This window comes from Loxodonta africana, chromosome 14 (assembly GCF_030014295.1).
Source record: "Loxodonta africana isolate mLoxAfr1 chromosome 14, mLoxAfr1.hap2, whole genome shotgun sequence".
In the NCBI taxonomy this organism is placed as follows: domain Eukaryota; kingdom Metazoa; phylum Chordata; class Mammalia; order Proboscidea; family Elephantidae; genus Loxodonta; species Loxodonta africana.
Window position 1 is genome coordinate 14425070 of NC_087355.1, and position 14878 is coordinate 14439947.

General features: G+C 43.1%; 1 protein-coding gene across 1 annotated transcript; it reads left to right on the forward strand.

The window, feature by feature from the left end:
* Positions 1–725: 725 nt before the first annotated feature.
* Positions 726–1817, forward strand: BHLHE22 (basic helix-loop-helix family member e22). The gene has a single exon (XM_064267689.1). The coding sequence runs from the start codon at positions 726–728 to the stop codon at positions 1815–1817; it is 1092 nt and encodes a 363-aa protein (XP_064123759.1).
* The last annotated feature ends 13061 nt before the right edge of the window (positions 1818–14878 follow it).

A 14878-nucleotide genomic window follows, 5' to 3' on the forward strand; every position in this document is an offset into this window, starting at 1 on the left:
CATGTCAAGCTAAAGGCAGTTGTTGGGTTACTAACAGGACCCAGCGCCTTGCAAACATATGCGCTAAGCTGTGTATACAGATGGCAGGCAGAATAATGGAGCAGGCGCCTTTTATAAAGCTCTAGCTGCTGCCTGTCTTCAGACCTGGGAAATGAAACTATTCAGACTCGCGGCCAGATAGCGCCTGCGATTGTTTGTTACCGTTTTAATCCTATTAATTAAAACGTTAACCTGATTGGGTAGAAAGGCGCTGTCCCAACAGGCGAGTCTTCTTCATAATAACCTACTCAGAGATAATGATGTAAAAGACTCCCCCGTCTGTGGCGGCGGCTGGTTGATGGGTCCGGAAATCTCTTGAAGGTGAATCCAAGCAAGATAAACGGTGCGGAGAGGAGGCGCCGGGCTGGGCTCAGCGCCGCGGCGGCGGCGGCTCGACTCCCTGCGCACCCACCCTCCCACCATGCGGGGCCGCGGCCCATGGTGAGCCCCAGCAACCAGCACCATCGGCTGGAGACGAAGAAAAAGAAGAAGAGGAGGCGGCGAGCGCGGGGGAAGGCGAAAAAGAAAAAGAAAGAACGGGAGAGGGCTGCCGGCAGCGCGGAGACCGACGCGCTCACCAGTCCCGGAGCCCGGCTCCAGAGCGTCTGCGGCGCCGCCTGACTCTCGAGGCCAGGCGGCGGCGGCGGCAGGAGCGGCGGGCCTGGGCTGCGCGTCGGCCCTGGACCATGGAGCGCGGGCTGCACCTCGGCGCGGCCGCCGCGGGCGAAGAAGATCTCTTCCTGCACAAGAGCCTGAGCGCCTCCACCGCCAAGCGCTTGGAAACGGCTTTCCGCTCCACGCCGCCGGGCATGGACCTGTCCCTGGCGCCGCCGCCTCGGGAGCGCCCGGCGTCCTCCTCCTCGTCGCCCCTGGGCTGCTTCGAACCAGCTGACCCCGAAGGAGCAGGGCTGTTGCTGCCGCCGCCGGGGGGCGGCGGCGGCGGCGGCGCGGGAGGTGGCGGCGGCGGTGGGGTGGGCGTCCCGGGGCTGCTCGTGGGCTCTGCTGGCGTTGGGGGCGACCCTAGCCTGAGCAGCCTGCCGGCCGGGGCCGCCCTATGCCTCAAATACAGCGAGAGCGCAAGCCGGGGCTCGGTGGCGGAGAGCAGCGGCGGCGAGCAGAGCCCCGACGACGACAGCGACGGGCGCTGCGAGCTGGTGCTGCGGGGCGGAGGCGCGGACCCGCGGGCCTCCCCAGGCGCTGGGGGCGGCGGCGCTAAGGCGGCGGAGGGCTGCTCCAACGCCCACCTCCACGGAGGCGCCAGCGCCCCACCGGGGGGCCCGGGCGGCAGCGGGGGCAGCGGCGGCGGCGGCGGCGGCGGCGGCAGCGGCAGCAGCAAAAAATCCAAAGAGCAAAAGGCGCTGCGGCTCAACATCAACGCCCGCGAGCGCCGGCGGATGCATGACCTGAACGACGCGCTGGACGAGCTGCGCGCGGTGATCCCCTACGCGCACAGCCCCTCAGTGCGGAAGCTCTCCAAGATCGCCACGCTGCTGCTTGCCAAGAACTATATCCTCATGCAGGCTCAGGCCCTGGAGGAAATGCGGCGCCTTGTCGCCTACCTCAACCAGGGCCAGGCCATCTCGGCCGCTTCTCTACCCAGCTCGGCGGCGGCAGCAGCGGCGGCCGCTGCCCTGCACCCGGCGCTCGGCGCCTACGAGCAGGCGGCCGGTTACCCGTTCAGCGCTGGGCTGCCCCCGGCCGCCTCCTGCCCGGAGAAGTGCGCCCTGTTCAACAGCGTCTCCTCCAGCCTCTGCAAACAGTGCACGGAGAAGCCTTAAACACAGTCCCGAAAAACACAAGACCGACCCAAAAGCTAGAGGAAAGCGAAAAGCTGCCCCCACCCCCTTTTTTTCGGCCCTCTCCTAGTTGTGAACCACTTGCAGAGGAAACAAAGCAGAGGCGAAAAATTGAGGAGAAGCATCAGAGACAAACGGGACTTTCAGCCTTGTCATCCCCAGAATCTCAGTCTTTGGGGTGGGGAGGGAGGGGTGAGGGAGGTGGAGTTGGGATACAGTATGGATTTTTTTTTTTTTTTCTCAGAAAAGTGGCAACTTTGGTGGCAACCAAGACCAGAGGAAGCGAAATCTTCCTTTATGGTGACAAAATAAGTTGAGAAGTAGTAGCTCGGTTATTAAGGCGTGGAGAGTATTGAATAGCAAAATACTAATCCTACTAATACTTATGAATTTGGCTCGTGCGGAGGCGGAGAGAAGCCCGGGGATGGGTGGCGTTGTCGGACGGAATATTCATTCAGACAAATCAGAAAGGGCACTTGAAAATAAATTTTGATTCTGAGCCAGGAGAAAAACTTGAAATGTAGACTTATTTAAGTGAGAAAAAAAGAGAGAGAGACGTTGCTATGAAAGACTTGTATTTTTTATTGTCTCTGAACTTTAATCCTGTGAAAATGCTCAAAGTTTTGGCGAGAGTGATATAACAACTGACTGTGGCTGAAAAAATAGCATTTAAAAATATTTATGTGCACCTTGTTCCTTTCCACTTTGCAATGATGTATAATGAATGATTCATGGTATTTATTTGTTATCTTCAATGACCCACATCAACAGTATTTATCATGTGTTAAGGTCTCGGGTCTTATGTGCAGATTTTTTTTTATGCCTCTAAAATTCTGTGTTATAGATTAACATACTGTGTACCAAGTGTTTAAAAGGTTTATTTGCCAACAAGTATGAAGAGAAATATTGATGTATCTGAGCTGTTTAGGTTTATGAAAGATCACCTGGATATTTTCAGTTGCATCATCCCTGTATTTAAATTGAGCTTTAATAAATTGCTTCAGTCCAAAAATTACAGGAAAGGTGTATTCTTAATTGATAAATGAATTGATCTCTTTTCTGAAAGGGGACTCCTTTGCATTCTAAAAGGGAAAGATATCACAGCAATAGATCCTCTAAGTAACAACATGCTAAGCAAATATTTTTCCAGGCTGTGCTGTGCATTTTAAAAGGTCTGATTTAATTGCTTTTAATATATATATATACAAATATAAATATAAGTTATTTTAACTGTGAAGAGTTATTTAAGTTAAAAGACTGCTTTGATTTGCCTATGGTATAAAATTCTTTGTTATTTTTCTAAAAAAATAAAAAATAAAATTTAAAAAGAAATAAAACTGAGGAAGAGCAAGAAGCTATTTACCCAAAGTAAGCTTTCAGTTTTAGTTTGCATGGCTGTTTGCCTGCCTTTCTGTCCTTTGAAAATCAAGAAAAACTTTTTTAAAAATGGAGTCCTGCTATTTTCCACTCCTTGCAGATAACACAAATTCAGTTTGTCAGGTTGGATGGCAAGTTGCGAGCTGTGATGGCTCTCTTGGTGGGTCTTGGGTGTGTAAAGAACGATCTATATATTAAATAGGTCAATCAGACTATGACAGCTATGTATGACCGTTTGTATGTGTATATGTCAGAAAGAATCTTTATTAAAATATTTTGATCAAACATTTTATTATGCTGTGCTTTGTGGAAGGCAATCACCTCTCTATGGTGTTATTCTTTGCTTGAAAAGTAAAAAAGAAAGGAGTTTGAAAGAAGGTGGAACTAAAGTTTTGGCAGGGATGCACAATTAGGAGTTAGCAACATTCACTTGTTCAGAGGACATTGGCTGAATCTGGTCATTGGAGGAGCGATGAATGCGTCAGTGCTGAGACCCAGAGGAGGTTGGGAGATCTTGGCCTTTGGCGTGCACTTTGAAGGCCATGCACTTCCTGGAATTCTTTTTCCACTTGTATGCCCTTGTTAAGAATGCCAGGGCCTGTCAAAGAGGGTGAAGTTTCTTAAAGAGAGTTTTTATCAAACTTTCTATCTCCAGCTGCCTTGAAGGCCAAGCGAAAGAGGTGGATTTGGATTCTCTGAACCCTAGTTTTTACGGTGGCTTTCCACTTTTTCTTTCTTTTTTGTGACAGAACATCAACCAGGTTGAATTTTAGCTGTGAACAATGCCCATGGAGAGTCTCAGAACTCTCTAGTGTTGCTTGTTAATGAGATTTTTAGGGATTGTGTTTGGATTGGGTTGGGTGTCGACTCTCTTAGAGAATGTCTGTATAGGCTTGTTGTTGGACCTTAATATTGCCCTCAAATGTTGAAGGTTTGGTTTTTATTGAGGCGGAGGTTATAGAAGAGATGGTGATGGTGCTGGTTGTGAGGGTGATGTAGAAGTTGCAGTGTTTTTGCTGTACCCAGCATACTAAATGCATTTTTGCCTGTATAGTCTCAGCTCAGAATGATATCCCTAAATGCCATCAAACTTAGTGGGGGGTGATGAGGATATTTTCTGCTCCACTTGCCATCAAAAAAGATTAATCAGAACCTGTAACTTTTCAGAAAACATAACAGCCAAGGGCCTTGAAGCTGGAGCCCTCCCACACTGGCAGTGGGGGGTAGAGGGAGGGAAGACACCAGGGCTGCCCCCAGGCAGGAGGAGACCCGTCTCTGAGCATTTACCAGACAAAGCCTGGGTGCGTCTAATTATGATTATTAAAACAATTTCCATGACGATGTCTAATATTATGTTAATTTGAAAACAACTGTGTATGAAAACTGTCGACTATAATACCTAAATTCATTTAATGAAACACGTCGTTAAGGCAATTAAACCTCCTGGATGTGATTAAGAAACATAATTACAACACTGTTCTGCGCTATAATTGGGTGTCTTTAATCAAGGGGTAAAGTGATCAGCAACACAGCCATTAGTTTGTATTGTTCTGGCCCTGCTGTCCATCATTCTGATTAGGAATTAGCCACAGCCATCACCAGTCGGATTTTTTTCCCCCTCTTTTGCATATTAACATTTTAGGAGACACATTTGCTGCAAGATTTACTGCTTAATATTTCTCATCATTAAGAAGGCTTCCTTGAAATACTTCCTCTGTAACCTGTGCTGTTCAAGTATTATTAGAAATTGTACAGAACAAAACAGTCTTGAACTTCAGGAGAAAAAGTAATGTTCACCCTACCCTCACCCTTTAAAAGCTCAGCCTAGAGTGTTAGTCCTGAAACAGACTTGTAATAAATGGGGGGGGGGGGCGGTGGGGGTGAGGGCAGGAAATGCTGAGACTAAATTGGAATGTCAGAGGAATGGGTACAATTATTAAAAGTGGCAGGGGTAATAATATTTACTTCCGTTTTGATAATTTCAAGCAAATTAACCCTTTTTCCAAACCTAGGAGTTGGCCAGTGTGTGTTTTGGGGACCCACCAAGGCAATCTGAAGGGAACTGGAGAAGGTTTTTGGGGATTTACTTAGGTGCTGCTCCCTAACCTAACCCCAACCTTTCTGGAGTTTCTGTAGCAGCAGCTTGAAAGAAGGAACCCGGTGGCTGGAGAGACAGCTCTTCCCATGTCCCACAAAAACCCGGCCTCTTTCTCTGAGCTCTGAGGCTTGAGTCCTGAGTTTAGCCCAGGCTGGAGAGTTGGCCACACACCAATGGGCCCCAAATGTCCTGCGCGGTATGGAGCACCCAGGTCGCGACTGAGTGACTTGGCAACAGTGTGGTTTTCTTGTCCAAGTGCCCTTGGGTCGGAGCAGACAGCCTGGCCCTTAAGGACTGCGGCATCCTTCCGGTTTTCTGGGTCCATGCCAGGCCAGGAAATTTCTCAGGCATCCATCCTGCTTGAGGGGTTCCTCCCCGACGCCCCCGCCAGGCCACTCCTGTTCAAGTTCCTCAGAGAGCTGAGAGTGGGCAGACGAGGCCTAGCGAGGATTCAGGGTCCTACTTGGCCTTTTATTCCAACTTATGTCCCATCGCCAGGTTCACGGGAAGCACCAACCGGAGCATCAGCTTTGCATCTAATTGTACAGGAGCAGCGAATGATCATCTTCAAAGAACTCTCTAGTCACCCCTCCTTCTTCCTCCGTGTGTGTTTGTGTGTGCGCGCGCGCGCTCTTCGATGCCTTCTCGACTCTCCGCAGCTGGACATTCCCTCCAAGACCCTGTGTTGCCTTTAAATTCCACTCCCTCCTCACCCCACCCACAACCCGCCCTAACTTGACTGCCAAGTACGGTGGGTCCACTAGGGAGAGCTTCGTTTCCAGGCAGCCCTTCTCCACGCACTGTTGGTCTGGGCCCACGGAACCGAATCTGTCCACGCGCCCCGGACCCTTGAGATTGCCCCAGCTTGAGTGGCATTGACTTTTCCAATGTAATGACTTATGAAAGATATAATCATGTGTTAAATTGAATCCTCCGTTTAACTGTTAATGGTGTGCTCTGGGCACATTTACGTATTAGATGCTATGGTAACTAATTACCACGAGGAAAAAGGATAATACACTTCCCAGAGTTTGAAAAATAATGATGAGAGTTCACTTAGGCTCTCAGCGCATTGTGGCGACTCTGCCTGTCGGAGCACCGGAACGAGTAGAGACCCGAAAGTGAGCGCTTGGAAGGCGGAGGTAATGAATTCTGGTCAATCGAGGCGCCTTAGTAAAATCTTTAATGAAAATGTGATACCGATGGGGAAGGGAAGGGAGGAGGTCAACTACATAACGGTGCTGCTAAACAAAATTACGTGGCAAAACATAAACATCAGAAACATAAATACGTTTTCTTTTCATTACAATGCAGGTCAGATTAAATTATCCACGTGCCCAAAAGCTTTATGTCAATTGACATTTTTCTGTAGTTATTGTAGGGCGGGCAAAATAAATGAGCCTGTCTCCTGCACGCACTCGGTTAGCGTTTAGAACTCGGGTGCCCCCGGATTTGCCAAGCTAATGAGCTGCAGGTTGATTGAAACTCGGTCCTTTAAATCAAACATTAGGCACAGCGGATGGAGGAATAGGAGAGAAAACCAGGATGAAGTAAGTTCAGTTTAACAGAAACACAACTCTCAGGGTGAGAGTCTTTTCCCACCCCCGCCGGATCTCTTGCTCTTTGGGTCTGTTGGGTGTGTTTACTAGAACCGCGGTCTGCAGGCTGTTCGGGACAACTAGACGCGTGGTCCACACCAGGGCCAAGGCGAGTGTTTCTGCTGGGGGCCCAGGAGAGCGGTGGAGAGAGGGGGCGCGGCCCCGCAGGGCCTTCAGTCCTGGGGTGTCAAAGGATAGAATGACCATCACCGCACTCGTGCCCACCGGGCCCGTCTGCTCTCGCTGCGTCTCCGGAGGGACTCGGAATCGCAGCCTCAGAGCACCCGTTCTTCAGGCTTCCCCTGGACCGGTGTTCCTGGCCCCTCCTGAGGGCGCAACTGCCGTCGAACCTCCAAGTTCTTTGGGACAAATAGCTAACTTCAGACTCTTTCCGAGGGCGGCACTAGAGCGGGTTGTCACCTGCACCCCCGCAGCCGACTGGATTCCTGCACAATTACCAGACTTGTAAGCGGCACCCCGCAGGCGCGCCAAAGCCGGAATTCTGCGGATGCTTCCCTGTTTTAAATCCCAAGGAGCTCTGCACTTCCTTGCACTGCAGGGAAACTCTTTGCTCGCCTTCCCTGAGGTTTGATTTGGGTGATATTCCATCACTTTTTCTAAATGACTGGGTTTAACTAGATCCAGGAGACTTTTCTGGACCATTGCAAAATGACCAGGTACTCCAAGTGTGCTTGTGTGTGTGTGTGTGTAACTTTCTTTCCCTCTACCGGTGTTCTCAAATTCAGACAACAGAGATTAGGAAACTCTGGAAGAGAAATGACTGGAGAGGTTAACTGCAAAAAGAGATTAAGATTTTACAGTTGTCCCCTCAGCCTCCCCCTCCCCCTCCCCCTCCCCCTTCATATAGATGAACAGCAAGCCAGTCCTACAAGTCACCAGGATGCTTTGATGGGAAGTGGCCTTTAATTATGCACAATGTGATAGCATCCTCCTTTCCCAGCTTGGGAAAGAGTTAATTCTTTCTGAAAGACCATAGTTGCCCTTGTCTTCTCAACCCGATTCAGAGATGCAATAAAATATGAAGCAAATTTATGGTCTGTTTCAAGCACTTTATTGCTGTATTTTTAAATTCATATATGCACATAGAAGAACTATGATCTGTGAATAATTTGAAATGCTATAGTGGAATGATACATTTTAGATAAAACATAACCATCTCCTTATATAACTGTCTCAGATTAAAATAAAAAAGAAAAATAGATTTCTAATGTGGACCAAACTAAAAAACTAATGAGAGCCATAAACTGCTAACCAACCATAAATTAACATCTTCATCAAATATAAAATGGTATCAGTGGTTATATAAAGCAATTATTGTTTCTCCTTTAAGTTTTAGAGTAAAGTTCATGGATATTTAAAGGACCCATTATTTACAAATGCTTCACAATCTTAAAGATTTCATGTTTTATTAGGAGGATGGTTGCAACTCAAATCTGCTATGTTAATGGCAGTGTTTAGAGATGAGTTTTTAGATTTAAACATACAAATGCTTCATGACTTAACCTCATTTTATGTATCTATCCTGCTCTGGCAATTACGGAAGAACTTGCTGCAAGGATTTGTGTTCAATATCCTTATCTACTCTTAGAAAAGAGTCCACAAATAATATCTCATCATGGAAGAGACTAAGATTATATACCCATCTAGTTAAATCATTAAATCATACACCGTCTATTCGAGAAGTACAGCTACATTTGCCATGAGCAGTCTCTTTCTGCAGTGCTATGGTCAAAATTCAGGTCCAGGCTCAGCTGGCTTCTGCCCTCCATGGTAGACTTTCATAAACCGAGTTGATCTTCTTGATCAGGCCTGCACAGAAACATGAAGAGCCCAGAGGAGGAGAGGACATCTCTCTACCAAATGCCCAAATGCCTGAGGTATCAAGAAGCAATGTCAGTTAATACCTGGGTCTGAATAATTTTCCTCTTGGAGAAGCATCAGGCACACACATCTTTAAAGTGTAGACTTCGCAAGAGTGTAAAATATGGATTTACCCAAAAAGTAAGCCCCTTAAAAAAGTTTCAAAAATTATTTATTTTATGAAAACAGGATAATTATTTGGATGATGCAGAATCTGGGTGGCACACATACTGAAATTATGCCAGTCACTCATGGTTTATAATATATTACTTATAGGGTAGTTTTTCTGGTTGATCATCTCCAAAGGTCAAGAATTAACAAGGATCTTCAACTGGTTAAGTCCTAGGACCACTCCTTAATTTTTTTTTTTTTTTGCAAGCATTGTTTAATTTGAGAACTTCCTTCATATACTTTTGTAATTTTTTGGTAAGTCTAAAATTAGTTCAAAGTAAAGATTTAAAAACTTAACACCTAATTGTAAAATGTGGAGAAAGTACTTACTACATGTAAACTTTTTAGCTTCGTAAAAATAATTCAAAAGTACTTTCAAATCCTTCAAAAGTATTCCATTTAAGGTATAAAAAACAAAGGCATTTATAAAACTTTAAATATATCGACCAATTCTTAGTTATGGAATAAAACTACAAACCATTTCAACATTAAAATAAAAAAACAAAAGCATTTACAAAAAAAATTGGGTGACTGTCCAGTAACAAGGAAACCCTGGTGGTGTAGTGGTTAAAGAGCTACAGCTGCTAATCAAAAGGTTGGCAGTTCGAATCCACCAGGTTCTCCTTAGGAATTCTATGTGGCAGTTCTACTCTGTCCTACACGGTTGCTGTCAGTCAGAATCGACTTGATAGCAGTGGGTTCTCTGGTAACAATGACATACCTTTTATGTTAGCTACAGTGGCTAGTTCTCATAAATAAGTTATGTGGAATAAGTGTTCTTTGACAAGTAAAAATCTCTAACTAATATATGCTTGCTATTTATAAATGTTTAAATTTGACTCAATAATGAATCATTAGATATGAATACTATTTTCTGTTATTTCTATTCCTCTAGTTCCTCCTATATTAGGTTAGTTCCTCCTATAAGCACGAATTGTTGTAAGGGGAAATGCTTCAAGAGTCTTTCTCTAAATATTTACTTTCAGTGTATTCTACAATATATTATGCGTCTCCTTATAAAAATCAATGCATTAGGAATTGAGACAGGTGCCACGGTGGTGCAGTGGTTAAGGACTCGGCTGCTAACTGCAAGGCTGGCAGTTGGCTCTGCAGGAGAAAGATGTGGCAGTCTGCTTCCGTATAGAGTACAGCCTTGAAAACTCTGAGGCAGTTCTACTCTGTCCTATAGGGTCTCTATGAGCTGAATGGACTTGATGGCACTCAGCAACAACAAGGAGTTGAGAGAACATACACTGTATTTCAAGTAATTAACAATAAACAGTATTAAACACTCTAAAAAAAGCCAGAATACTCATCAAGTGATTTTTTTTTAATCCAGCTATATCCTGAATAGCAAACTCACATTATTACTCATATGATCATAGCTAATTCCAGAAAGTTCTGTGAATTTTCATTTACTTAAGTGTTTTTTTTTTTAGAGTAAAATTGAAGCCAAAGATAATCATTTCATAGATTGCCAATTTAAATGACACAATTTCCCCTAAAGCAATATTAAACAAGTTCAGTGAACCTGGTTCAAGTGAACAGCAACGCCTTCCGAATCTTCGGCAAGTTTCTGTGGAACGTTAGTGACTCACAGGGTTCCTAAGGAAAGCCAAGTCTCCTAGTGAGATACTGTATATATAGTTACTGAAGGAGCCTCATTTCATTTTCATCCACAGCATTCTGTATCATGTGCTTTATTTTCAGTTTGCACTTGAGTTTATTGAATAAATAGAATATTGTCCAAATGTTATTCAGCTTCATTCACTACCTGTGGTAAAGTGAAAAAATCTGCAGGAAACAAAGTCCACGTGTAATGAAATCTCTCTCCCATTTCTTGTTCTTATACGCATCTCCACAGAACAATAGTGATTACTAAGGATTATAGCCTAGTGGGGTCGGCCTGATGATTAAAACATACTGGCTAAAAAACTTATTTGTCTGATATTCTTGCATTAGAATAACTGGTATTTCTTGGATCTTTTTTCATTTTTCACATAAATAACTAAGTTAAAATGTACTGAAAAATACTGTGAATATAACAATTGAGTTTAGGGAGAGTGTCATCAGAACATATGTGTGTGTGGAGGGAGGTGGAGATGTAAACGGTATTCAGAAAACAAAACTGTTTTCCAAATAATTTGCTTTTTGCAATTGAATCTTTTGTCACCCAAAATATTCCTGGTAGGGAAATAAGAAGATGCAGTCACTCTTCTGTGTTTTAAAGTTAATTTGTTTTAAAGTTGAATTCTTGTTGTAAATAAAAGAACATGACATATTAGATTTGCACGGCACTTTTGTTTCTCATCTAACATCTTTTTAAGAGCAATTTCTTCTTTATAAATCCACACATACGCATTTTAAAATCAAAAAATAGTATTAAACAAGCAATTCAGGACAGCATCTTTAATACTACACAACCCTCTGTTGCCTAAAGATATGTAAAAACCTGAGTACTGGTAGATTACCACCTATGTAAAATTGTGCAGTGAGTTTTTCATGAATTCAATTTATCTCCTTAGAAAGTACTAGAAACAAAATAAACAAGCTAAAAAGTTCAAACATCACTGATTTAAATCAACGCTATAAAGTAAGTAATAATTGCTTTAAATAAATACTGGAGTTTCATGGGAATCTCTGGTGGCGTAGTGGTTAAGTGCTATGGCTGCTAACCAAAGGGTTGGCAGTTCAAATCCGCCAGGCGCTCCTTGGAAACTCTATGGGGCAGTTCTACTCCATCCTATAGGGTTGCTATGAGTCGGAATCGACTCCACGGGACTGGGGTTTTTTTAGAGTTTCATGAAATGGCCTATTATAATTTAAAATAATACTACAGGGAATGTAATATTAGCTTGTTAAGTTTTTCCTAAGTTTGTGAATATGAATAGCTAATAACAAAACAAGTAAATAAGTTTGCAATATTGACAAATGGAATAATTGACAAATTGAATAGGTTAAAAAAAGTGCACATTCTAAGTGCATACCATTCTTGTGTATATAATATTGGCATTATACTACACTAACATCAAAGCCTAGATAATTTTTGTGTTTTGGTCTTTGAGATTGGTTTTAAATTTGCACTGTTAAATTAGAAGACAATTACAAGAAATACTAATTTTTTTTTAATTGTGCTTGACATGAAAGTTTACAGCGCAAGTTAGTTTCTCATTCAAAAATTTATAACACAAATTGTTTTGTGACATGGGTTGTAATCCTCACATTGTGTCAGCACTCTCCCCTGGCCCTTTCCACCCCAGGTTCCCTGTGTCCATTCATCCAGTTTTCCTGACCCTGCCTGCATTCTTGGCTTTGCTTTTGGACAGGTGTTGCCCACTTGGTCTCATATACTTGATTGAACTAAGAAGCAGGTTCCTCATGCATGTTATTGTTTGTAGGACTGTCTAATCTTTGGCTGAGAGGTGGACTTCAGGAGTAGCTTCAGTTCTGAATTAGCAGGGTGTCTGGGGTCCATCACCTTGGGGGTTCCTCCAGTCTCTGTCAGACCAATAAGTCTGGTGTGTGTGCCTGTTTGTGAATTGGAATTTTGTTCGACATTTTTCTCCCACTCTGTCTGGGACTCTCTATTGTGATCCCTTTCAGAGCAGTTGGTGGTGGTAGCCAGGCACCATCTAGTTCTCCTGGGCTCAGGTTGGTGGACGCAGTGATTCATGTGGTCCATTAATCCTTTGGACTAATATTTTCCTTGTGTCTTTGGTTTTCTTCATTCTCCTTTGCTCCAATCAGTATGGGATGAATAGATGAATTTTAGATGGCCCCATGCAAGCTTTTAAGACACAAGATGGTATTCACCAAAGTAGGACGTAGAACATTTTCTTTCTGAATTATGTTATGCCAATTGACCTAAATGTCCCTTGAGACCATGGTCCCCAGCCCTCAGCCCCAGTAACTCAGTCCCTCAAGGAGTTTGGATGTTCTCGGAAGCTTCTATGACTTGGTCAAGTTGCGCTGCCTTCCCCTATGCTGTGTGTTGTCTTTCCCTTCACCAAAGTTGACACTTGTCTACTATCTAGTTAGTGATTTTCCTTCCCCATCCTCGTAATCATCAAAGATTGTTTTTTTCTGTGTGTAAACCTCTTTCTGGATTTTTATATTAGTGGTCTCATACAATATTTGTCCTTTTGTTATTGACTTATTTCACTTAGCATAATGCCCTCCAGATTCATCCATGTTGTGAGATGTTTTGCGGATTCATCACTGTTATCGTTGCGTAGTATACCATTGTGTGTATGTACCATAGTTTGTTTATCCATTCATCTGTTGATGGACCCTTAGGTTGTTTCCATCCTTCTGCTATTATGAATAATGCTGTAATGAACATGGGTGTGCGTATGTTTATTCATCTGATGTCTGTTATTTCTCTAGTATATAGTCCAAGTAGCAGAATTTCTGGAATGTGTAGAATTTCTATTTCTAGCTTTTTAAGGAGGTGCCATATCATACTCCATAGTGGTTGTACTATTTTATATTCCCACCAGCAGTGCATAAGAGTTCCAATCTCTCTGTAGCCTCTCCACCATTTATTGTTTTCTGATTAGTGCCAGTAATATTGGGGTAGGACAGTGTCTCATTGTACTTTTGATTTGCATTTCTTTAATGACTAATGTTTGTGAGCATTTTCCCAAATGCCTCAGCCTCCTGAATGTCTTCTTTGGTGAGGTGTCTGTTCATATTTTTTGCCCATTTTTGATTAGATTATTTGTATTTTTGTTGTTGATGTGTTGAAGCATGCTACAGATTTTAGAGATTAAACCCTTGTCGGGTATGTTATAGCCAATTTTTTTTTTTTCCAGTCTATAGGTTCTCTTTTTACTCTTTTGGTGAAGTATTTTGATGAGCTTAACTTTTTTTTTTTTTTTTTAAGTGTTTAATTTTTAGGAGCTCCCAGTTATCTAGCTTATATTCTGGTGTTTGTGTATTGTAAGTTATGGTTTGTATTGTATTTTTGCCATGTATTAGGGCCCCTAGTGTTACATCAATTTTTTTCTTCCATGATCTTTATTGTTTAGGTTTTATATTTAGGTCTTTGACTAATTTTGAGTCAGTTTTTGTGTATGATGTGCGGTATGGGGTCCCATTTCATTTTTTTACAGATGGTCAACTTGTTAAAAACACTGCCTTTTCCCCATTTAATGGATTTTGGTCCTATGTCAACAATCAGCTGCCCGTAGGAGGATGAATTTATATCTGGGTTCTTGATTTTGTTCCATTTGTCTATGTGTCTGACATTGTACCAGTACCAAACTGTTTTGACAAACATGGCTGTATAGTAAGTTCTGAGATACGGTAGTGTGAGGCCTCCTACTTTGATTTCTTCAATAATGCTTTACTTATCTGGAGCCTCTTTTCTTTCTATATAAAGTTGGTGATTAGTTTTTCCATCTCCTTAAAAAATGCTGTTGGTATTTGGATTGCATTATATCTGTAGATCACTTTGGGTAGAATTGACATTTTCACAATGTTAAGTTTTCCTATCCATGAGCATGGTATGTTTTTCCATATACGTAGGTCTGTTTTGGTGTCTTGCAATAGTGTTTTGTGGTTTTCTTTGTATAGGTCTGTTACATCCCTGGTCAGATTTATTCCTAAGTATTTCCTCTTTTTAGGGGTCATTATAAATGGTATTGTTTTCTTGATTTCCTTTTTGAAGTTCTCTTTGTTGGTGTATAGGAATCCAACTGATTTTTGTATGTTGATCTTGTATCCTGCTACTCTGCTGAATCTTTCCATTAGTTCCAGTGATCTTCCTGTGGAATCTTTGGGGTTCTGTATGTATAGTATCAATATCTGCAAATAGGGATAGTTTTATGTTTTCTGTCCAATTTGGATGCTCTTCATTTCTTTTTCTCCCCTATTGTTCTAGCTAGGACTTCTAGCACAATGTTAAATAGGAGCGG

Bases quoted from the DNA above. Each gene is read 5' to 3' on its own strand.
- BHLHE22 (XM_064267689.1), top strand. From the start codon at position 726: ATGGAGCGCGGGCTGCACCTCGGCGCGGCCGCCGCGGGCGAAGAAGAT.